The sequence below is a fragment of the Cydia pomonella genome, chromosome 10 (assembly GCF_033807575.1).
Source record: "Cydia pomonella isolate Wapato2018A chromosome 10, ilCydPomo1, whole genome shotgun sequence".
Taxonomy (NCBI): domain Eukaryota; kingdom Metazoa; phylum Arthropoda; class Insecta; order Lepidoptera; family Tortricidae; genus Cydia; species Cydia pomonella.
This window is the reverse complement of record NC_084712.1, coordinates 16,749,322-16,773,930: the sequence shown is the minus strand read 5'-3', so window position 1 is coordinate 16,773,930 and position 24,609 is coordinate 16,749,322. Positions and strand designations below refer to the sequence as shown.

Here is a 24,609-nt window from a genome sequence, read left to right as displayed (position 1 = left end):
AAGAGACCGTAGATTTTGAGTAAAACGCGAACTTCTCCAGGATGGTACACATTTTCCAAGATGGCTGCGATTCCTCGAGGTCCCCAAATATCAAATGGTGTGAGCATGAAAAAGGGGCCTTTAATTTATATATATACCAAATTTCAGGACTGTTCTAGGTTGGTCCTATTCCGATTGTGGTATGTTCTGCACTAATAAATCCGAAAATTGCTGTATCAGCTCTGCGTCACATGTGGTAGAAAGTAATGGGCGTTAATTGGCTTCAGCCTCAATAGAATAGGTTGCCTACATAATGTAGAAACGTAATGTATTTTACGTCTGTGAATATTATTGGACCATCAATGGAAATGCTTTCCTTTATATTGTACAGTCAACATCAATAGTAGCGAATGAAACAACGTGCCAAAAGTATCTGATATTCCGAAAAACTATTCCGAATATAAATAAATTTCTCAAATTCACGTTCAAAAGTATGTCTTTTACAGTCTTAATTGTTCTACATATAGAACCACTTTTTGTTAAACTGTTATAGAATGGTAGATACTTTTGAAGCGTTGTTTAATCCGGTACTTTTGATGCTGACTGTACCTAATGAATTATATTATAACCTAATGCATTCTTTCACGCCAATGCTTTTAGGGCTATAAAGAATAACGAAAAACAAATACATATGATGATATTTCTGGATTATGGAAATAATTGACAAAATGTTTGAGAGTGAAATTTTTAGAGCGCGTCACGTTTAGGCATAATGAAATGAGAGAGAACGCAGATATAACTGGCAGAGAAATATACATTTACTGTATTTATCGCCTTAATGCGGTAACTATAGGTAGACCGCTTAAATGAGTCTTCGCCCGCGCGGTACAGGGGCGCGGAGGTAAGACGACAAAGGGGATCGAGAGAGATGCGGGCGGCAGGCGCATTTTTGCCGTAGCTTAGTTTGCTAGCCACGTGGTTAGCAGTCACTCGTGTTAATAAGTTCCGGGCGCTTGGTGAAATATACACATGAGATTACATTCTCAAGATGCCTCGACTTATCTTTGGACAGAAACTTAATAGTCAAACCAAGCAAATGGCTTTTAATGTGTACACATATTTTAGAAAGAAGAAATTGGACCCGAATTCTATTGAGTATCAACAATTGATTATAAATCTGCAGGACGATTCTGATGATGACGATAAGTGATTGATTTATAATTTATAAATCACTTTCGAGTCGTCATCATCAGTATCGTACTTACATATTATTATAAATTATTATAATCATAATTTGCATTGAATAAAAGTACAAAAGTTAATTAAGTTTGTTGTTTTATAAACTTTCAATAAAATTAACGTCATATTCTTTCCCATTAAAAAAACACCAACTATTAACCGCTATAACGTCACATATCTCAAAACCTGTCCAGTGCGCATTTCACCTCTTGTGTATCACACTAGGCGCGCCTGCCGCCCGCTCCTCTCTCGATCCCCTTTGTCGCCATACCCCCGCGCCTCTGTACCGCGCGGGCGAAGACTCATTTAAACGGTCTACCTATAGCACTATACGTGCGTATTATGTCAAAAATTTAAAGGGCCATATGTACTGCAAACGTTGTATAATACACATGCGAAAAGGTAATTCTCAATTCGTATCGATTTAAAGCACTACCTTGGGTCGTTACACTAATTTCCTACTTTTCGCACTTGTAGCGTAATGTATCATTTGTCTTTTTTATCATGCGTCGCTGCAGGAACGCATGAGTATTTACTTTTTAATTATTAGAAAGAAAAGTTAAAAATAAGTTAAAGTTAAAATGTCGTAAATATTTTACCTTGTAAACGTTGTAATATGATATGATGGCGTCACAGCATGTGTATAAGTCGTTCAGAATTTCCACCACCTGAAACAAAAGGATACATTACTTACAACCCGACAGGGAAATTGATACTTTTCTCCCTAGAGACAATCGCCGTGGAAATATAATATCTGAAAAAGCTTTAGTACCCTTACCGCGAGCTTGGCAATGACATATTCGATAGCGTGTGCGTAACTTACATATTGGTGCAAGCGAGATGAATAGAAAGTAACGCCCCGATTCCAAAAATGAAATACGATAACGATAAGTTCTGGCTTAGATAAGTTCTCATTTAGATATCGTTTGCATGTCGTATAATTGACAGAAGCAGCTCGATTCGGGCAACCAATGTCACTTAGACGTTAGAAATATCGTAGATAGATCTTATTGGGATCACAGCGGAATTGAAATAAACGTCAATATTTACATGTCGTTTAGTTATCGATCTTTTAAAGACCTTTCTAAGATCTTAAACGTGTCTGTATGTTATACAGAGGTCAACAAATATAGGTTACAATTACAATCAATACCGAGTATTTTGAACATATAACAAGCGTGATAAATTATGCTGATAGTAAGAGAAAATATAAATTTCAAACATAAAGTGCCTGTAAACATACAATACCATATAGTTTACAATACATATGCAATTGGCTACTTGACTGTTTTTAGGGTTCCGTAGCCAAATGGCAAAAAAACGGAACCCTTATAGATTCGTCATGTCCGTCTGTCTGTCCGATTATGTCACCGCCACTTTTTTCCGAAACTATAAGAGCTATACTGTTCAAACTTGGTAAGTAGATGTATTCCATGAACCGCATTAGGATGTTTACACAAAAATAGAAAAAAAAACAATAAATTTTGGGGGTTCCCCATACTTAGAACTGAAACTCAAAAAAATCTTTTTTTATCAAACCCATTTGTGTGGGGTATCTATGGATAGGTCTTTAAAAATGATATTGAGGTTTCTAATATCATTTTTTTCTAAGCTGAATAGTTTGCGCGAGAGACACTTCTAATGTGGTAAAATGTGTGTCCCCCCCGTAACTTCTAAAATAACAGAATGAAAAATCTAAAAAAAATATATGATATACATTGCCATGCAAACTTCCACCGAAAATTTGTTTGAACGAGATCTAGTCAGTAGTTTTTTTTATCAAAACGTCATAAAATTAAAAAAAAAAATCATCAAACCCATACGTGTGGGGTATCTATGGATAGGTCTTCAAAAATGATATTTAGGTTTCTAATATTATTTTTTTCTAAACTGAATAGTTTGCGCGAGAGACTTCCAAAGTGAAAAAAATTGTGTCCCCCCCCTGTAACTTCTAAAATAACAGAATGAAAAATCTAAAAAAAATATATGATATACATTACCATGCAAACTTCCACCGAAAATTGGTTTGAACGAGATCTAGTAAGTAGTTTTTTTTTAATACGTCATAAATGGTACGGAACCCTTCATGGGCGAGTCCGACTCGCACTTGTTTGTAAATAATGTCAAACGATCTTGATTTTCCTGAGGATCAAATGTCTATATGGGACTCATGGCATTTAAGTAACACAAAGGTCAGAAATGAGAGTTAAAGTCTCACGCTCGCAGTTGACGATTGAAACGCCTCTAACAAAATGAGAAGGTGATGTGACGTCACATCATATAAGTCTGTCCTAAATGTATGGAAGATCAAGGAAATTGCCATTTTGACCCTCAAATATTGCGTTTATGTGTATAGTTGTCATACAATTTATTTTTCAATAAAATGTAAGGATTCGAATAGTACCATTTTCTTTTCTATTTTTGAAAGACAAAAAAAATATTTTTTTTGAGACAGGAGCGTGGTATCTTTTTATAATCCCAATATAATTTTTTAAATTCCACTTTTTTATAATGGATGGCTCATTTTCTATCCATTTAACAAAATTTTGTTATAATATTCATCATGTGTCAAGTACCCAATTCTGCGCTCTCGACAGTGTTATCTATAGGTATCATACCTGCTTAATATGTTTTTTTCTACTAACCCAATTAAAAGTTCTGTCGCGTGTAAAATGCATGTTTTTCCTTAATCTCTTCTTCGAAAAATAAACTTATTTGTGATTGGGAGTGTAGAGTTTGCAATAAGCTCAAGTAAGGCAATATTTACACGACCTTCGCTTCGATAAGTGTTGACTGGCAACACCCACGCAACGACCGCATTATTATTGCTGTCAGTCTATTCTCGGGTTTATTTATTTTGTCATAGATTATTATAATCCCAACCAATATACATTTTAACCCTAACTCGCTCTAATACGTAATGTAAGTCAGTAAGTCAGGAACAACATAATTTATATCTTACATATAAGTATAAAGCGATAAGACAGCCTGTTGTTTAACTATTCTTAATTTCTGCTGTATTCTTTGTATTGTTTCTGTATTGAGGTGTGCAATAAAGAGTAATTGTATTGAGTAGGTGTCTAGGTGTATTCTAGGTTAACAAGGAAACTTGAAAACTGTCCGGGTTTTGATTAGGTCTGGCCGTGGTCTGGCCAAATGCGTAAAAATTACAATTATCTAATTGTTACATTCAAATAGCATATTTAACGCTGATTTCATAGATATATTATGATTTAATATGTACTTTCATACATAGAACTTTAAATCGTCGATTTTGTAAAATCCTCTTAATCCGCGTCGACCACCTAGGTACTTGACTCATTTTTGCGTTTTTACTGCCGTCACTCGAAGGCCAAAGCTTCGCAAGCAATTTTAATATTTCTAAGTACTCTGTTACTCCCACAACTGAGACGACCTTAACGACGTCTCGTACATTGCAATCCGCCAAACGAAATGCTGTACTTAAGACGAAAATGGACAACCGCCCCGAAACCGCCTTTTCATACAAACGTAGTCCTCATTTTCCTCTCTGGATATTAACATTATTGACAATATTTTGACACAATTTCATGTATATCAACAACATAGGGCTTGCAAACCGAAGTTCAGAAATATCGGACAAATTTTCGGATATTGTAATTCCGGAATTAGATTTGAGTAATTTTATTTCATAAAACATAAATAATTTATTTCGTGGTAAAACTTAATTTACATACAGAAGTATATATATTACAAAAAAAAAATTTAAACATTTTGAAATAGTTTACCACGAAATGGGCTCGCCTCAGCATATTGCTGACCTAGGTCAGCGCTGATCTTCCGGCGAGACCATTTGTGGGCCACGATTGCAACTGTACGGCACGGCCTTGTAAACTGGACGCATATTTGATATACATACAAAATGTTTATTCTAACAAATTGTTAAGAAACTACACTATGCTGGTATTATTAGTCATCTCTGACAAAAGTCCGAAGACTAGCAGCATGCGTTAACGTGCCTAGTCATTAAATTAATTATTGTATATTTTACTGTTCATACTTGCTAAAGCAAAGGGATACATTTACTTGCCCATAATCCTACATTATGAAATAATTTATTTCGTTATGCAGATACCTTACCTACACGTCAAAACATTTTAAAGCTAAGATTAACGAGAATTATTAATACATACCCGACCCGGACCCAGGTATGTCCTTAAACTACGTCCAAAAGAGAGGTATGGGCAATGTGAATGTCATCTCGCCTTGTGTGGTAGGGCATAGCACAGCAGGTGTCATTCCAGATCTAGAGCAAAGCCCAACTGGGGAAGTACCTCCACCTTACAGAAAACCGCAGCCAAATAACACTTGACCCTACTCATAGTGTTGTGTTCCTGCCGGTGAGTAGGGTTGCCAGAGCTCGACGAGGGGGGTGGGGTTAGGGTCGGCAACGCGCATGTAACTCCTCTGGAGTTGCAGGTGTACATAGGCTACGGAGACTGCTTAACATCAGGCAGGCCGTATGCTTGTTTGCCACCGACGTAGTATAAAAAAAAATACATTTTCAATTCACAAAGGGATTTTGTCTGTTATATGTCAGACCGGCAGCAGACGGGAGTCCGACATGGCTGAAATTATCGGAAGCACCTTTCCGATATCGAATGTCGGAAGGCGTCTGTGATAAAATAGCTCTTGAGACAAGTGCCATATGGCACTCGCAAACAAAAAGCCATATGGCATTAAGGCCTTTTTTGCATAGTCTATCGTTTATTAATTAATAGCATACATACATACAGAGAAAGTCATCTAATTTACATTTTACTCCCTTCCGACATCCGATATCGGATCAGACAATGTAAAAACGCTCTAATGACCACTATTTGTTGCTTACCTCAATTAAATAGCGCTAAAATATTAACAGACAGCCAAATTATATTATTTCTTGCCTAATAAATACGGCTGTTTATTATTTTTGAAGCCCGAAAAATAATAAGCCTCAATAAACAAATGATTGGATCATGATTATTCTAGAAAGTGCGAGATAACGAAGTAAGAAAGGTAAAATAGTTTGTTTACACTATTTCTTCGTCTATCGGCCCAGACTGTACACAACATGATAAACATAAACAACTGAAGACTTTGATATTATTTCATTAATAGAGACTCATCGAATGATATAGGCCGTGTCATTCACGACGACGCGTGCCTTGACTCGTATTGTCATGTTATTAAAGGTTAGATTTGACTAATCTGCGCGTCACCGTGGATGACATGAACTGTACCGGGTGTGGCTTGTAACAGGAGTGTTAGCGACGCGACGAAACCATAGATGACTTTGATGACTAAGTTTTAGTTACAATGAAATATGTTTAGCACCAACCACACCCATATCACACGTCTCTGTTACCACTCACACATTCATATTTCTAATAGTTCATAGTGCCATTTTTATACTATTTTTAGTGTCGGACCGAAGTTTCGGTTTGGGTTTCGGCATAAAATACGTGTTTCGGTTCAAGGTTCGTTTTTGGCGTATTAACTGCCGAACGTTTCAGCCGCACCGAAACTTACGACCTTGTGGATTTGCTTCTAATTTTTTTGTGTTTCATTAATAAGCGGACACCCAAAATCCGATATACATACATACTAGTATATGAATATCGATTTGTTATAAGGATTTGTGTACTTCTTCTTTTTATAAATGTAATAAAATGGAACCTAACGAAATAATGAATTAACAAATAAAATAAAATTAAATTGTATAATTTATTAGCTTCATTATCTGACCAGCATAATGGTCACATGCCAAATAAGGCCAAAACAAAGGACGGATAATATGCTTCTGATAGATGGTTAGCCGGGGCAGATGCAGACCAAAAAAGAGATGGCGGGATGACCTCGACGCTTTTTGCAGAGACTGGCGGGAACATGCTTCAAACCGTGATGAGTGGCGGAAAAAAGGGGAGGCCTTTGCCTAGCAGTGGGACACAAAATAGGCTATTAAAAAAAAAGATGGTAATAATAGTTTATCAATTCATTATTTTCAATAAAAGTCGCTACTAATAAGTTCCTGTTGCAAAATAGGACGAACTTTTTAGGTTACTGGAATAAACTGGTTGCCAGACCAGAACTTTCTTTCCGAATTTATAGTTTTTTAATGTTGTTCCCCTCATCCGGTACATGTTCTTCTATAACAGAAATCTAGTGTTGGGGCCCTGGTAAATTACGATGGTCATGTTTATCAGGTGGTTTGCGTACGTTTTGTCATCTAATAAAATGTAATAAGATAAATCTATTTGTAAAACTTTGTACACTTAACCGCTTTTTTTCAACCACGCAATTTTTATTTTTTTATTTTTTTTATATATATTATATATTTTTATGTTATTTTAAACGCCTGCTTTCTTATGAATTTCGTGAACCGATATAATATTGTTCATATACGCATAAAAAGAACGGTTCAACGGTCCAGTGATATTCTATTCCGCAATTTCAATATGTCTATAAAAGTTTCGGTTTCGGTTTCGGCAGAGAAACATGTTTCGGTCAGACACTACGTATTTTATCTACGTATTGAAAAATACATTTACATAAACCTTGAGCAATATGGAATATATTCTTATAGACTTTATTCTTCATCTACGACCCAATCCCAACTTAACTTATTACCCTCACGATATTTATTTCCAAAAAGGAAAATGAGGACTACCTTTGTATGAAAAGGCGACTGCGCGGGGCTTCTGCTTTCGTCGTAATCTGTTTTTAGATATTATATTTTCTTATCCTTCACGCTTTTCTTATCAACACGCTTTTATAATTGTGTATAAACTTTTTAATAGTACATTATGATACAAGTGTGCTAAGTTGGTCATTACACACGAGGCGATATTGCGCAATAAGAAAGCCGATGTGTGTAATGACCAATGCACACGCGTTTCATACGAAGTTTTTCAACACACTTGCGAGGAAAAAACAAAACCTATAAATTAGATTTTTTCTTGTAAAAGTACTTACAATTTTCAAAATGGTGGCTCACAGTTTTAACATCGATTAATTGCACCAACTTGTGCTGGGCTTGTAGGCATTTATTCGCCAGTTCAGTGAAGTAAGCTACCAACACGTTTTCCGAGAAAGACTGGGCGTTTTTGCTGATTTTTCCATTGAATAAAAGTTTCATATGCCACCGATAATTTTTCACCCGATTTTGATGGTAAAAGGCTATCGTTTTCGGCTCTTGCCTCTATTAGTATTACTGGCAGCGTCAATTTTATATGTTTTACATTTTCAATGCTTGAAAATGACATTTTCGTCAATATATAAACTAAAAACATGCAAAACTATTCCAATTTTATGACAAATACGGAAAATGGCTGGCGCGTTATTTTTGTTTAAGCACGATTCCAATGCGCGCGCAAGGCAAAGGCGCGAACGAAATCGACAAACAACCAATTAAAAAAATGTAAAAAAGCTAATATTTTCGTATTTCTATTCGACGGATGGAATTCAAATCGATAAAATGTTATGTTCATTCATTAATGTAATTTACGAGAAAATTTAATCGATAAATTATGTTTGGTGTGATAAAACCTCTTTGAACTAACATTTGAAACCTAATAGTTGGTTTAAAAAAAATGTATTACTCGACCAAATTAAGGTCCGTTTCCATGCATATTATTAGGAATCAGTTACCTTCTTAACTCAGTCGGATAATATAATGAAAAAGCACGAGTGTTTTAATATACTGAAAAAGCACGCGTGTTTAATATCTAGGATTATGAGCCAAAAATCGGTGGAAAAAAACGTCGTTTTGAGCAAGTGTGTTAATTAATCTTTTACTATCCTTTGTTTAATAATGATCGATAAAAGAAAAATAATCTCAATAAAGAAGTCGTGTTACCGACTAGCTACCCACTTATATAAAAAAAAATATTACCTACTCATTTTACTACGCAGAGCAGATCGGCTAAAAGCCCTTAAACGTGCTTTTAGCGATCCCTATAAAATTTCAGCTTGTATTTATGGCGCGTGTAATACAATGATAACCGATTATCTAAGCAACCTCGTATCATTATATCGCATATATTTTATTGAAAAAGAAACAGTATATTGAGCACCGTAGGCCTACTTTTTCATTGTGAGATTAATTCACATAACATGACATCTTAAAATAAAATCAAAAAGTAAAATAATTTCATGCCTCTCTGCCTTAAAATATTGTCTTTTGCATTATTTTAGGCTTATCCTTGTTTGTTGTAAGAGGCCGTTATCGATTTTAGTCACAAAAATGTCAAATTGATAGACTTAGTCGATGATATTGTACACCTTTTGTTAACTATTAGAAATGACAATTCTTGGTTTCTATTAGCACGGTTTCTATTATCTTGTTAGGTATCTTTCATTTTAATAAATCAATATTTTGAAAACAGACTCACTTAATTAAGTGTTTTTTTTTCTGATGAACGTTTAGGTAAACGCGCGTAAAACACTGATTTTGTCGATCTTATTTGTAAATTTCGTAAATTTTGGACTGCTAAAAATGGTAATTTTGTATTACATATATCCCGTACTTCAACTTTAATAAACTATTTACTTAATTTCAACGTAATTTTATAACTTAAACAATCTACAACATTTGCTGAAACTGTTCTTATACATCATTTTGTATTTTTATTTTTTGATGAATTTTTAAAACTGTCCCTTCTCGTCACATATTACCGGGGACGCACGCTTGTGGCCTCATTATTAAAAGGCAGGATGAGAAGATGTGCTAATAGAAACCAATATCTGTTATTTCGATATTACGTAACAAAAGGTGTACAATTTCAACGACTAAATCTATCAACTTTACATTTTTGCTCTAAAATCGTTATCGGGTTTCATAATGATAGACAAATGATCGTAATTTTTAAATATTATTTCATATATAATTAATTTTAACGTTTTTATTTAACAATGTAGTCTAGATTTTAATAGTAATGAATTGTAATTGATTGTATCTAATTTGAAATTTTCTGATATTTTTATTATTTTATTTTAATTTATTAGACAATAATTTTGTTCTAATCTTATAATTGTATTCTATTTTTTTTAAATGTTTTATTTGGATTTTAGATTTACAAATAATGTAGGTAGTAATTCATTAATTATACCAAAGAGAATTTGAAATAGAGGTGGATTGTCAAAGAAAACTTTGTAGCCTCAGTACATTTACTGCCATCTTTCGACACATTATTAACCTTTTAGAACGCCATTTGACTTAGATCCTTCACTGATGTGTGTTGAATTTGTTAAATATCCAAAAGTGGCGCCATAACCTCTCTTTGATGATGATGATACTAAATTCTGAGATAGTGTATATATTATACAGCCGAGGTGAGATTAAACTATGGTTCAAGGTGGTACGAGTACCTATACACACACGTACACAGTGTTGAAGTTTAAATATAGACGCCAACATAAATAAAATAAACAAATTATTTATCTCTCTTTGTTTTTTAACATTGTAATGCGATTGGACCTATGTTGTCTTAAATAAACAGATTTATTAAAGCAAGAAATATTACTTTGCTACTCCGCGAGAACCCAAAAAACGACAACCCGATGGGATGGGATTTTGAGTTGTCGGGTGTCAGACCGTCAACATCTCCAGCATCTCCTGAGGATGCCTCGTAGAGAGGCGAAACACGTGTCGAGTTTTGTACTTTTGGTGGTGGGTTGTTCTATATATTTGCGTATTTATTTTTGCGGTGGGAGGGTGGGAACATTAATTGCATGTAAAAATACGCAAGTAAGTATAACGGGTTAGCACTGATTGACTAACACGTTATTTTCCCGCGGATTAGGAAAGTAATATTTCTTGCTTTAATTAGCATGGATTTCCGCAAAGTAACGTCTGATTCTATTAATTAAACAGATTTGTTATTATTACACTAGGAATATCTTAAAAAGAGGACCGTCCAGGAAAGATTTTATTTAATTTTTGCACAAACAGGACAAGATTAGACTTACACGTGACATTTTTATTTATTGTATTTATTCATAATGTATTTCATTTGAAATATTTCCTACTCCTAGATTACAAATCACATAATTGATTGGGCCACGTGTAAAATTTGTATTTAGCTAGAGAAAATCTCGCTCATTTCATCTGTCAACTCCAGAACCATGAACTTGTTATATAAAAATACCTTTATAATTTTTGCTCACTAGCTCACATACGTAAATAAGTAAAAGAAAACCAAACAACTTTATTAGCTTTTACTTTACTGTTTAGCTTTGTTGAATGAATCAAACCAACAAAAAGTGAGCCAAATTAAATTCGGTGAATATGTGATTTTAACCGATTTCAAAAAAATAAGAGGGCCTCATTCACCAGGAACTTTGATTTTAACCTTTTTTTCATAAATTTATTTACATTAAAAAAAACATTTAAAATATTTCAAAATGTGTCCCCTATATTTACTTATATTTTAAGCTTATTGAACGCTCCTAAACTGTGTTTTATATTCCAGAATTAAAATGACAGTTCGATTGCCCAATTTATTACCCAATCATACCAATTTTGAACCGACTTCATAAACGTTTTTTTGTGAGCTCCGTCATAACCGGTTCGGTCCGGTTCACAACCGATTTAGAATATTTTTTTTTTTTGTTCAAAAATATATAATTCAAATCCAATTCTGATGGTTGGATCTGTGTGGAATTGAGAGAACTCCTCAAATATAGACATAGACACATAGCGATTTATGTATTTTCATCAACTTATCACTTGCATTCATAAAATAGGTGAGGTGAAACTGCCGATGAAGACCAGAACAGTACCACTAGTGTTAATTTATTCGATGGCGTAACGTTTTGCGTTCAGTCTCATTTTGTATAGGATTTTGAGTTTCTAAAACGTTCCGCTTGGCGCGCTGTGTCGCTAAATCCCATACTAAATGAGACTTAACCCAAACGCGTACGTCACGTTCGAAATCGAATAAATTTACACTTAGGGGCTCAGAACTTATCAAAGATGCCTGACTATTTGCGTAAAACGACTTTAAATTATATATCAGTTGCTACTTGCTAGCTTGCTGGTTAAAGGGATAATATTTTATTGAACCTGTTTTGAAGTCGGTTTTCTTTTTTTTTAAATTAATTGTCCTAGTTAAAATTACAGATCCGTTGGACAAATTGAAGCAATCAAATTGTCATTTTATTACATGAAATATAAAACTTGGTTTAGTAAACAGAAAAAGGTTCTGTTCTCTTCTGAACTTCTGAATTAAGTCTGCGCAGCGTACCGTATTAAAGAGAATAATTTGAAAAATGAAGCCCGGCAAGAATGTCCGTAATAATGAAAAGCAATAACTTTAATAAAAACATTGTTCGTGATAAACGGGACCTGACCTGACCTGAATTCTTACGAGTTGTTTAACCCAGGTCAGGTACGATAGGTATTTATAAACTGTTAAAAGATGAAGACTTATGCATCGCCGTAAAACGTAATTTAATTGTATAAAAGCCGGCACTCAAGAACTGGCCTATACCTGGGTGCCTTGCCAACATTCCAATCGTTAACGCTCCGTAGCGTAGCGTAGTTATCTCTCCTACCACTCTGCTATATTACTGCGACAGTGACAGTTGCGTTTCGTTCGCTACGGAGCGTAAACAATTGGGACGTTGGCTACGCACCCTGTACCGGTCTTAATAGGCTCATTCTACGAGAAGAGCAATGCGAGTCACCATTTTATTGAATGTTCCTTTTATCATAATGAAAATTTAAGTGGTAATAATAATCAAAGCTAATTTTACGGTACCGGTACCGGTTACCGGTTTAATCTAATCGGTTTAATGTGTATCGCGGCATGTTTCGGAGACGCTAGGTCTCCATTATAATTTTACAGCAGGATCTGCTTAATATAATGTCATGGAAGGGAAGTGATATACATGTTATACTAAGTGGATATCGTATAACTAAAGCATAGTTGTTTAACTTCCTATTTTTGTTCAACATTCATTTAAGTACGAGAGCACCCTTGAAATTAACGGACTTTAAAAAAGGTGTATATTGTCTAACATAGATTCTTGGTTTTAATATTATATAAGATGTCATGTATAACAAATCTCTACGGCTAATATCTTTAACCTATTGGTCCTCGCTTCGCTACGTGCCCTCCAAAAGCTAAAGTCGCAAAACTCATAACTCCTCCGGGAGGAGTTAAAAGGTTTTACCAATTAAGTTATTGTTGGCTATGATAGCAAACCCTATGTCGTAGAAATGGAGTTTGTGACTTAGCCGACGTTATGAATGATACACATTAATATACTTTTTCTACTTGTCGATTGTAATGGTTGAATTAAGGTTTCGTATACCAAACTAGATTGGCTCTCAACTTAACTATAATATTCATTTCAATACCTTGTAATCAACTATAACAAAAATTACCAATCACGTGCCGCCGCGCTCCTCTATAAAAAACTAAACGAGAGACGGGCGAACGGGTTTGGTTTCACTCGTTAATTTCTTTTGTACTACATTTTTGTCTACTGAGATACTTACCAATTTTTATTAATTAGGTTTTATAGTATAAAAAGTATTATTTTAGCTCACTCGTAGAAAAAGCGTCGTATAAAATAGTGATAAAATCAAGCTTTTCAATCTCGTATCTTACTTAGGCAACTCAGCAAACTTCGTTGCCTAAACACGGTCGACACTCGACTGAAAAGCTTTCTATTCTTTATACAATCGTGATATAGTATAAAAATCCGCCGCGCCTTCGGGAAAAACACGAGTATACCCAAGTGATCTCATAAAATTACTATATTGAGAAGCTATCCATTACGAGGAAGGTGATACCTAAACGGCTGCCGCGGAGGCAGTTAGCCGTAGAATGGCTACAATAAATTCCAGGTTTTGAGCACCCATTCTCGAGCACCTAATGGAATTACAGGACCTTGTGAAAGGAATTCCGGGCCCTGAAATCTATTGGTAATGTAGTGGGGCGTAATATATTTAATTTGAATACAAAGGTAAGTCGAGCGCTTCTTTGAAGTTTTGCGTTTGCTATTTTTCTTACAACAATAATAATATTTGCTGTTTTACGAATTTGTACCAAAGGCAATTTAGTAAATAGTTGTCTTGGCAGCCGGATTATTGAACCTCAAATAAACCTCAAGTTATTTTGCTATCTGTTATCGTTATCTATATCGCCTTCTCTATTTCATTTTCCATTCGGTCCATACTAATTTAAAGTAGTATATGTAAATTACTATTTTAATTTTAACCATGAAAAATAATAAAGCAAAATTAGTGACTTTTGTTTTGTTTAACCTAATAATATTAAGGAACGAATCATTGAACTAGTCTAGTCTAGTATTTTGCACCTCCTAAATAGTTAAATTAATATTATCACTTCTCCGCTAAAGATTGTCTGGTAGTGATCTCTCTTTAGCGATAAGACCGCCTGTTGTCACCTATGTCTTAATATATTATGTACCCAGTCTCTCTGTAAATATTATTTTGAGGTTGTGTAATAAAGAGGATTTGTATTGTATTGTATTGTATTGTATTGTATTGTAAACTAATATCTATAATAATGTTACCACCATACCTATTATACTAATATCTATAATATTTTTGGGGAAGTGGGCAGACGTATGCACGGTATGTGTGGGTTATGACCCTCGCTCAGAGTCGTTCATGATGCAGAGGTTCTCCATTGCCGTTCAACGTTGCAACGTGGCGAGCGTCATGGGCTCCTTTGCGTATGGGGGCGCGGGGCGAGTTTTGCATAGTTTTTGTGTGTGTTTTGAGCGGTAGTGGCCGAGTGGATATGACGTCCGACTTTCAATCCGGAGGTCGCGGGTTCAAATCCTGGCTCGTACCAATGAGTTTTTCGGAACTTATATACGAAATATAATTTGTTATTTACCACTATCATTTCGGTGAAAGAAAACATCGTGAGGAAACCTGCATATATCTGCGAAGAAATTCAAAGCTTTATGTGAAGTCAATATATAGGTTGAATTATTATTATAATTTTTTGTGTGTGTTGGTTAGATTTACGTTTAAGTTTAATTTAGGTTAAAAAAATTGTGTTCGGTGCAGAGCTCCACAATATACTTTATGTTATTGACTTATTACTTATACGTTATAAACCAAACTGCACAGGCGTGGCGTGTGGGTTGGTTGGTTGCGTAATCGGTGCGAACGGACAAGCCCCACAGTATAAGTACGAAAGCCTCACACTGAATGTTATTATAGGATAAAATAAACCAAAGTAAACCAACCTGCATAGGCGTGTTGGTTGCCGCCAGGTTGGTGAAGCCCACGATGTCGCTGAAGTATATTGTGACGCAGTCGTAGCTCTCCGCCTGAACCCTCTCGCCTCGCTTCAGGGCCTCAGCCACTGTCCTGCTCAAAGAGTTAATATTCTTATTAGCATACAAGAGTCACGGGTGTTTTCTAAGTATTTATAAATATTTATATACTAAACATACAATCGTTGTCTAAATACCCACAACACAAGCCTTATAAATTTGTGTAAGAATTAATTATTATCAAAGAGAATTTGAAATATTGGTGGTTTGTCACAGAAAATTTTGTAGCCACAATAAATTTACTGCCATCTTTCGACCGATACATGAGAAACACTTTTACAACGCCATTTGACTTTGATCCTTATTTTTCACTGATAATGTGTTAAATTTGTTAATATCAAAAAGAGGCGCCATCTTACCGGGCGTCAGCTAAAAGTTGTGGCGCCATCTCTCGAAACGATACCGCCATACCTTTGGCCTTTGATCTATTAGATGGCGCCACTTTTTGATATTTAACAAATTAAACAAACAAACAGTCAAATAATAAGGATCAAAATCAAATGCGTTCTAAAACTTTTAATGATGTGTCGAAAGATGGCAGTTAATTTACTGCAGCTACAAAGTTTTCTTTGACAATCCATATCTATTTCAAATTCTCTTCGTTTATTATACAAATTGTTACTGGAAAAATGTGGAATAAAAGGTTAATTTAGTATTTAGATAAAAATAATGTTAAGTTAAATAAAGCCAAGTGCCTTTTAAAAATGAAAAAATGTGGACAAAATCGAAGTGTTCAATTTCCGAAAAACGAAACACAAAGTAAATAAAATAACACTCAAAATTATACCTTGAGTATTAATTAAACTTTTAATCTCAAGATTACTTAGCGCTCGGAATATTTCAGTGTCGACCCCGAAACTGTAGGTCTTTTAAATAATACAGAAATACGCAAACGCAGAATCCACGCTGTAAATTTAAATTATCTTCCTTTCTTAGGCCCACCATACCAAAAGTACAGATTGTAAAATTCATATTTCCTTAATTAATATTCCTCTTTTTAGTACATTACTCTATAAGTGAGAACCTGTAAGTGGCTCTGTAATTCTATTGGAAGTTCTAGATATATATAGCGCTGTTGGTTTTCTATATACAAAAAAAATATACGAATCAAAACAATAGTTATTTACGATACAAGTGTGAACAAGAAGGAAATTCACAACGAATGGCAATAAATTAAAACTCGACCGAAAGGAGTACCGACCAGTTATGTCGACCAGTTTGGCCTAGTGCGTAGTGACCCTGCCTACGAAGCCGATGGTCCCGGGTTCAAATCCTGGTAAGGGCATTTATTCGTGTGATGAGCATGGATATTTGTTCCTGAGTCATGGGTGTTTTCTATGTATTTAAGTATTTATAAATATTTATATATTATATATATATCGTTGTCTAAGTACCCTCAACACAAGTCTTATTGAGCTTACTGTGGGACTTAGTCAATATGTGTAATAATGTCCTATAAAAAAAAATCGACCCGTGTTGCGAATTACCTTTTCGCGCGTTTATTGTACAACGTTTTACAGTACATATGGCCCTTTAAATATTCGACATATGCACGTATAGTGCTAGTTACCGCACTAGGGCGGTAAATTAGCGCCATATGTAAAATATATCGAGTATGACCGCCAAAGTGGAAATAGTACATTACGATACAAGTGCGAAAAATAGGAAATTAGAAACGAGTGGAGATAACCAAAACACGACCGAAGGGAGTGTTTTAAATCGACATGTGTTGCGAATTACCTATTCGCACATGTATCGTACAACGTTTTACAGTACATATGGCCCTTTAAATGTTCGACACAGTAACGTAATATGCTAATTTTCGCACTAGTGCTACCATATGTACTGTAAAATATATTGCAAGACCTAACTCTTTCCGCCATTGGCAAACGTTTTGGGGAACGTAACCGAGTGACTACTGCTTACAACGCTATGCTTAAACACTGTAACCTTCAATATACAATGGTAGAAGCTAAGAAACTTCTTAAAATTTTTATATTCACTTACTTATGCCGAGACAGAAGATATTTTAGCTAAAATACTTTAAGTTTAATTTTAATATCTTGCAAAAATGCATTTTTTTCTTACTATAAGTACTTCATTGTAAGTTTGTTATCTCAATACTTACTTTATTGTATAACTTAGTTCAATCATTTTAACTGTAACTGGTTCACCGCGATACATTGTACAACCCCTGATTTATTGTGTTATGTGCTTTATTGATAATAAAATTTATTCTTATTTCCTAACCTTGGGTTTGTTACCACAGAAATAGGAACTTACTGCGATATTGCTATTGCTACTGACTTATGTACAACTGTCACAATACATTAAATGCTAACCATTTAAACTATTTCAATCAGCACATCTGTACCTCTAGTGTAAATTTATTCGATATCGAAACGTGACGTACGCGTTTGCGTTAAGTCTCATTTTGTATGGGATTTTAAGTTTCCAAAACGTCCCGCTTGGCGCGCTGTTTCTAAATCCCATACAAAATGAGTCTTAACGCAAACGCGTACGTCACGTTACGCTATTGAATAAATTTACACTAGGGGTTCTGAACGTCCCTTACCTTATCATTCATTAAAACTTGGCTGCAAAAGTTAAGTTGTATCTGACAAGTTTAAAATTACTTTGCATTGACTTTTAAACATTAAACTTGAACTTAATTTTTTTTCTTATATCTTAACAAGTTTGAGAATGAAATAACGCTTCGAAAATAACAAACTGCAGTAAAAAACGCAAAGAACTCCATTTAATTTCCCTTAGGAATATAGGTATGACAAATTGTGAAACTTTTTAATAATATATTGGCCATCTGGGCAATTTATTTCAATAAGTGTTAGAGGGGTATAAAGTAATTATGGCATTATCTTATATGCTTTTTAGTCTGTAGTAAATTTATTTTAAGGTTAGTTTTAGTTAGTTTCCATGTTGTAGGTTTAAGTGTATGGTTGTAATATTATGTTTTTTTTACAGTACATGGTGCTGGTGCTGTTGGCAGCAATTTTGATAGCCCAGACGGTGCCAGAATACTTGATAAAATAATAATTTTAAACGTAAAATTTCTGTCAAATTATGACTTTTACTTAACACTTGCACCATCTGGGCTATGAAAGTCGCTGCCAACTTATTTTGGTGTGATTCTAATTAGCACATTACGCAATTATCTTGACAATTTAAAAGGCCATATGAACTGCGTTGTACGATACATGTGCGAATAGGTAATTCACAACTCATGTTTTAATTTATCGCCACTCGTTGCGAATTTCCTATTTTTCGCACTTGTCGCAATGTACTATTATTATAAAATTAAATAAACCTACTTTGATTACACATTCCAAAGATTTTTAGACTATAGACGTGTTACCTATCTAAATAAAACATTCTCCTTCAGAGGGTGCTAGTTTGGTTAGTAGTTTTGAGTAACTTTAATTAACTTGCCCTGTTAGTATGTATGTTATGTGGGTCAAATCTTGGAAGCTATACTTTTAGCCACTTCCCGGTTTCTGATTGAGCTGAAATTTTGCATACATATGTAAGTTGAGGATAGCAGTATAATTTTAATATAAATCTAGTGGTATTGCCGAGAGATCTGACAAGCAATAATTTTAACAGCAATATAGGTTTTTTCAGTGTAATTAAGATTCAAGGTAAAAACCCGCGCAATGGCCATTTCTTCCATTGCAAATTTCGTGCGGCACACCATCTTTTGTCCCCTTTTAATTTTCTTGTAAAGGGGAGAGGGGATGGCCGCCTGTCCATACAAACGTAGTCCCCATTTTCCTTTCTAGTTATTATTGACATTATGGAAAATATTTCTACATAATTTGATTTATATTAACCATAGCTATGCCCCTACGTTTGACTTTTTTCGATTTTTTTATTATTGTAAAAATTAGGAGCGAAAAACAGTTTTCATACAAATTTTGAAAGTCTCCTAACTCTTATAATAATTATAAATTTGAAAAAAATAGGGGCTTAGCTGTGATCGATCTACAACAAATTATGTCAAAATATTTTCATTAATGTTAATATCCAGAGAGGAAAATAAGGACTACGTTTGTATGAAAAGGCGATTTCACGCGGGTCGGCCATTTTCATCTTAATTTAACATTGCGACTTGGGAAGCGACAGAGCCTGGAAGCGAGACATTAAATGTCAAATTAACTAGAAATTATGATGTTTTTCTCAACATTAACCGAAATTTCAAGCATCAGAGAGACATGACTGTACCGAAAGTTAGGGTTGGTATAGGTATCTAATTTGGATAGGCCTTCAGAATAGACAAGGAGCGAGCGTTTAATGTACCTTATGTTAACCGTATGCGTGTAGTGGAAATCACAATTAAAATGTAACGCTATTGAATTAAGAAAATTAAGCTTTAAGATTAATTCAATCCTTTTGTAAGAAGATTCCTTGGAGCGTTTGAAGATGATACAGGATTTATGTAAGGAGCTTATTTTAGAACGGTTAACGTTCACATTTAAATTAAGAAACAAAACGTTTAATGAAATAATCCAATAAGTATGCGATTAGGTTGTCAGTAGGGGATAAATCCAGAAACCCACAGAACCGTTGGCAGTATCTGACATTCATAATTATTTAATGACATAGTGTTCAAGGTTGAATAGAAGAATAACGACTTTCACTTTAATAAATAAAATAAAAATAAAATAACAATAATATATTTCAGGTATATCAACCCATAAGACACATTACAAAAAATACTAAAAATAGATTAAATAACAAATTTAGCAGCTACAAACATAATAAATGATTACAAAAATAAATTAAATTAATTAATTAATAGCGGCACTAGGTAGAATTAGAAACTTTAATTAATGTTTCGAATTAAGGGTAGAATATTACATCAAGGGTTGAAAGTGACCTAAAATGGGGTCACATTGTAGACGGCTCATTTAGGCGCTAGAACGAAAAGCGTACATCAAAAATTCGTAACTGAAATGGGTACTTTCACACGAATTAATCACCCTACTTCTAAGAGTAAAATAAATACATATTCGTTCAATAAAATATACGAAATGAAATGAATCAAGTGACCTGTACCCCTAGTGTAAATTTTATCGACATCATAACGTGACGAACGCGTTTGCGTTAAGTCTCATTTTGTATAGGATTTTGAGTTTCCAAAACGTCCCGCTTGGCACGCTCTTTCTAAATCCAATACAAAATGAGACTAAACGCAAACGCGTACGTCACGTTTCGAAATCGAATTTATTTACACTAGGGGTACTGGAGCGACGATACTGTCTTGTAGGTATCTTTTATAAAACAATTACGGTAAAAGGATCATCATTAATGGAATTAGGAGTCAAATTATCAGAATTGCTATTGCTAATCGCCACAAAAAATAACATTTTGAAAGTGAGACTTCCCATGGGAGAACAACTTTTTACGATTCAAGTGCAGAAAATAGGAAATTCGCAACGAGTGGTGATAAATTAAAACTCGACCAAAGGGAGTGTTTTAAATCGACACGAGTTGCGAATTACTAATTCGCACATGTATCGTACAACATTTTACAGTACATATGGCCCTTTAAAATTTCGTCAAATGGACGGAAATTGCTCATTCCTGCACGCGTGCGGGAAAGTAGCAACATATGTACTGTAAAGTGATTTTTAACTAGGTTATCTACATGTGAAACGCGCCTCTGACAGAAACATTCGACAGATTAAGAAGGAAAAATTGCTTTACGATCCTAACGAAATAAAGGTACTTTTTCTACGAAATTCCATTTCGGGAGAAAACGATTTCCACTAACTAAATCTTAACAAATCACATTGATTTTGAATATTTTGATGTCGATCGCTTTAGCATAATATATTCTACGTTTATAAGTTTAGATTTTTTGAAGAGATTTTATTTTCTATTTTTTTTTTTGTGTTTTGCATTGTTTAAAAAAAGGAAAACCTTTTAACCTAGTTTTTCATTGTGTCAATAACATACAATTTTTTTTTTATAGAGAATGGAAAATAATTAAAAGTGCAAAAACATTTTCTCATTTTGTATGCACAAGTACGTGCTTCCCTCTTAAAGTTGGAGCTCACCTGGGCAGCATTCTGTGCAGCAGGTCATCCGTCCGTCGCTTCTCCTGGAGGAGCTGTTCAGTCCTGGCCGCCACCAGCGCTTCAAGGTTACTTGCGTACTTCTCCATCATGGCCAGCATGTTGTCAAATATGTTCGTTTTCCTGAAGAATAACAATTGATTACTATGTTTTATTTATGCATTATAATTTATGATATAAGATAGCGTAAATAAGTAATATGTTTAACAACTTAACTACGTAGGTAAGACAAGTAATTTCTGTTCAGAAGAGTGAATAGGTTTAGCAAACTTGAATTACTGTGTCTACGAGGGCAATTTCTATAACCGAAGTTTTAAGTGCCTACGTAGTAATTGTAGTAAAGCGCTCATATAGCTACCGAAAATACAAGTATTAAATTTTCACAACGTCCTCAACTTTGTGTTTCATTATCAAAGTTGTACCTATCTACGTTATGATGTCAATTACGAAGAAATCTCAGTCATATTACCTACAGTATTTTCAAATATTCAATTACAGTATTCTGAATTATTTCTACTTCATTCTGTTGATTGTAATATAATATAATACAAAAATTCTATAAATTGTCTACATGAAAGTAGGTAGGCGTAGTCAATTTTTTTCCCAAAATACGACTGCTTCTTATATATATATTGATCCATTGTTATTTTTATAAGGGAAAATAACGATAATTTAGTTTACTCAGAAGCAGTAATAATGGAAAATGAACAAAATGTGTAAACAAAAAGGCCATTAAATCAACGACTTATATGGCTCGGGTGATAAATGCCCTGAGTTTCTAGAAACACAAAGTTATAAATATTTACATAGTAATTTGATTAACAGGCATTAATTTCATGAAGTGATAATTTCGCCTTTGCACTTCTTACCTGTAAATAAAGAGTTTACCACTACTACTAAATGACTTACAAAACAAATTTTACAGTACATATGGCGCAACTTTACCGCACTAGTGCGATAATTAGCACATTACGTAGCTATGTAGAAAATTTAAAGGGACGGGTGACTTCGGTTATAGAAAATTTTCCCTCGTAGACACAGTAAATATTACAGTACTGTAAAACTTTGTACTATACATGTGCGAATAAGTAATTCGCAACTCGTGTCGATTTAAAACACTCTTCGGTCGTGTTTTGAGTTATCGCCACTCGTTTTGAATTTCCTATTTTTCGCACTTGTATCGTAATGTACTAATATAAATCTTTTTGATAAGCGTTTCTTTTTTATGTTGTTAATATTTAATTAATATTTGTACTGATAAATAAATAAGTGTTTTTTGTTGGGTTCTACCTATTTCGTGGTATTTAGCTATTAATAATTATTTCTCATCCGACATACTAGCGGCCAATAAAATGACTGGGGTAAGACTGACGGGCATTCACGCTAAGATTATTAACACTACATTAACTCCAGTCAAAACATGGTAATGTAGTCCGAGCAGACATTTGTCCTCTGCCTTAATCACCTAAATTAATCAAAACTTACTAGACATAACCTACTCCTGTCTGCGAGTGTAACAAGGAAAGGTACCTAACTGTCCGGTTCCGATTTAATGTATATTTATACATGTTATAGAGTAGTCTAAAATAACGGACACGTATTTTTTTAGCTGCCCAAACTCAATCTGTTGGGAGAAATTGTCCTACTAAGTATTAAAAAAATACGAAATCTTCTAACTCCTATAGAAAGTGATGCTCCAGCAACTTGCAAGTTAATGGCTTGTTTGAGTATATGTTTGAGAGCAGGAAAAAATAATGTGCACGTGTCCTGTTATATCTGCTTAAACTCAAGTTTTCCCAAAAAAACATCCGTCTTTATGTTTAGCTTTAGCGATAATGTATTATAAAACTTCGAATGTCGATTTTTTTAGGAAAAAAACAAGTTTCAGCCGATATAACAAAACCCGTGCTCATTATATTTTCCTGCTCTCAAACATATACTCAAACCAACCATTAACCAGCAAGTTCCTTGAGCATCAATTTCTATATGAGTTAGAAAATTTAGTAATTTTTAGTACTTTGGAGGACAATTACTCCCAATAAGGTCGAGTTTGGGCAGCTAAAAAAATATGTGTCTGTTATTTTAGACTCTTGTATAACATATATAAATATAGATCATATCGGAACCGGACAGTTGGGTACCTTTCCTTGTAAGCAATTATCCGTACTTGGTGCTTAGTAACTTCTAAGTTAGGTTGAATAATACAAAAGGGTTTCTCTTCAAGTATTTCACACGCTTAATTCCCAGTGAGTGAAAACGAAATAATGTATGAATTGTCATTATTTTTCCGACGTAACCACACGATGGCCCGAGGGATACGAGTACATTAAACATACTGAATTTTACATGGAAATTAAATGGAATAGGTAACCTTCATTATTAATATATATGGAAAAACTCTAAATCACACTTTGAAACAAAATATACGTGTTCATTTAGGTAGGTACCTACTTTTAACTTGACATGGAGCTAACCATATTTTTACTATTAGAACTTTTTTCAAATAATCTCGTAATTATCTGTTTGTAATAGTCACAAAAAAAGACAAATAGTCCTACCAATTGCTACTCACGTCACGTCACGTCCTTGAGTCTGTATAAATAAGCTGCTCGTATGCATTGAGGATAAGGCCAGGCCTAGCAGTTAAGCTAAATACGAGTATATGTCGTCATAAGTGTCCTTGAGCTTCATTCTAGCTAGGTCGGACCGATACATAACAATTCATTACTATGTTTTATTTAATGAATTATAATAAAGACGACTAATAGTTGGTAGTCACTGTGGGGTATCTATGAAGACGGTGGTCCTGGGTTCGAATCCCGGTACGGGAATTTATTTTTCGTTCCTGAGTCATGAGTGTTTTCATTGTATTGAACGTCTGAGTAACCTATCGCTAGGCTATTCCTGAATTAACTCATAAACACTTATGTCAGCATACATGCTGGTATGTTGT

General features: G+C 34.4%; 1 protein-coding gene across 1 annotated transcript in view; it reads right to left on the bottom strand.

The window, feature by feature from the left end:
- Nucleotides 1-24,609, bottom strand: part of LOC133522294 (guanylate cyclase 32E-like) — a 204,658-nt gene that overhangs the window by 103,838 nt on the left and 76,211 nt on the right. The window contains exons 15-17 of the mRNA XM_061857577.1: nt 21,639-21,779; nt 15,472-15,595; nt 1,818-1,886 (exon numbers count right to left, since the gene is read on the bottom strand). Coding sequence (XP_061713561.1) covers nt 1,818-1,886; nt 15,472-15,595; nt 21,639-21,779 — 334 coding nt within the window. The remainder of the gene's footprint in view (nt 1-1,817; nt 1,887-15,471; nt 15,596-21,638; nt 21,780-24,609) is intronic.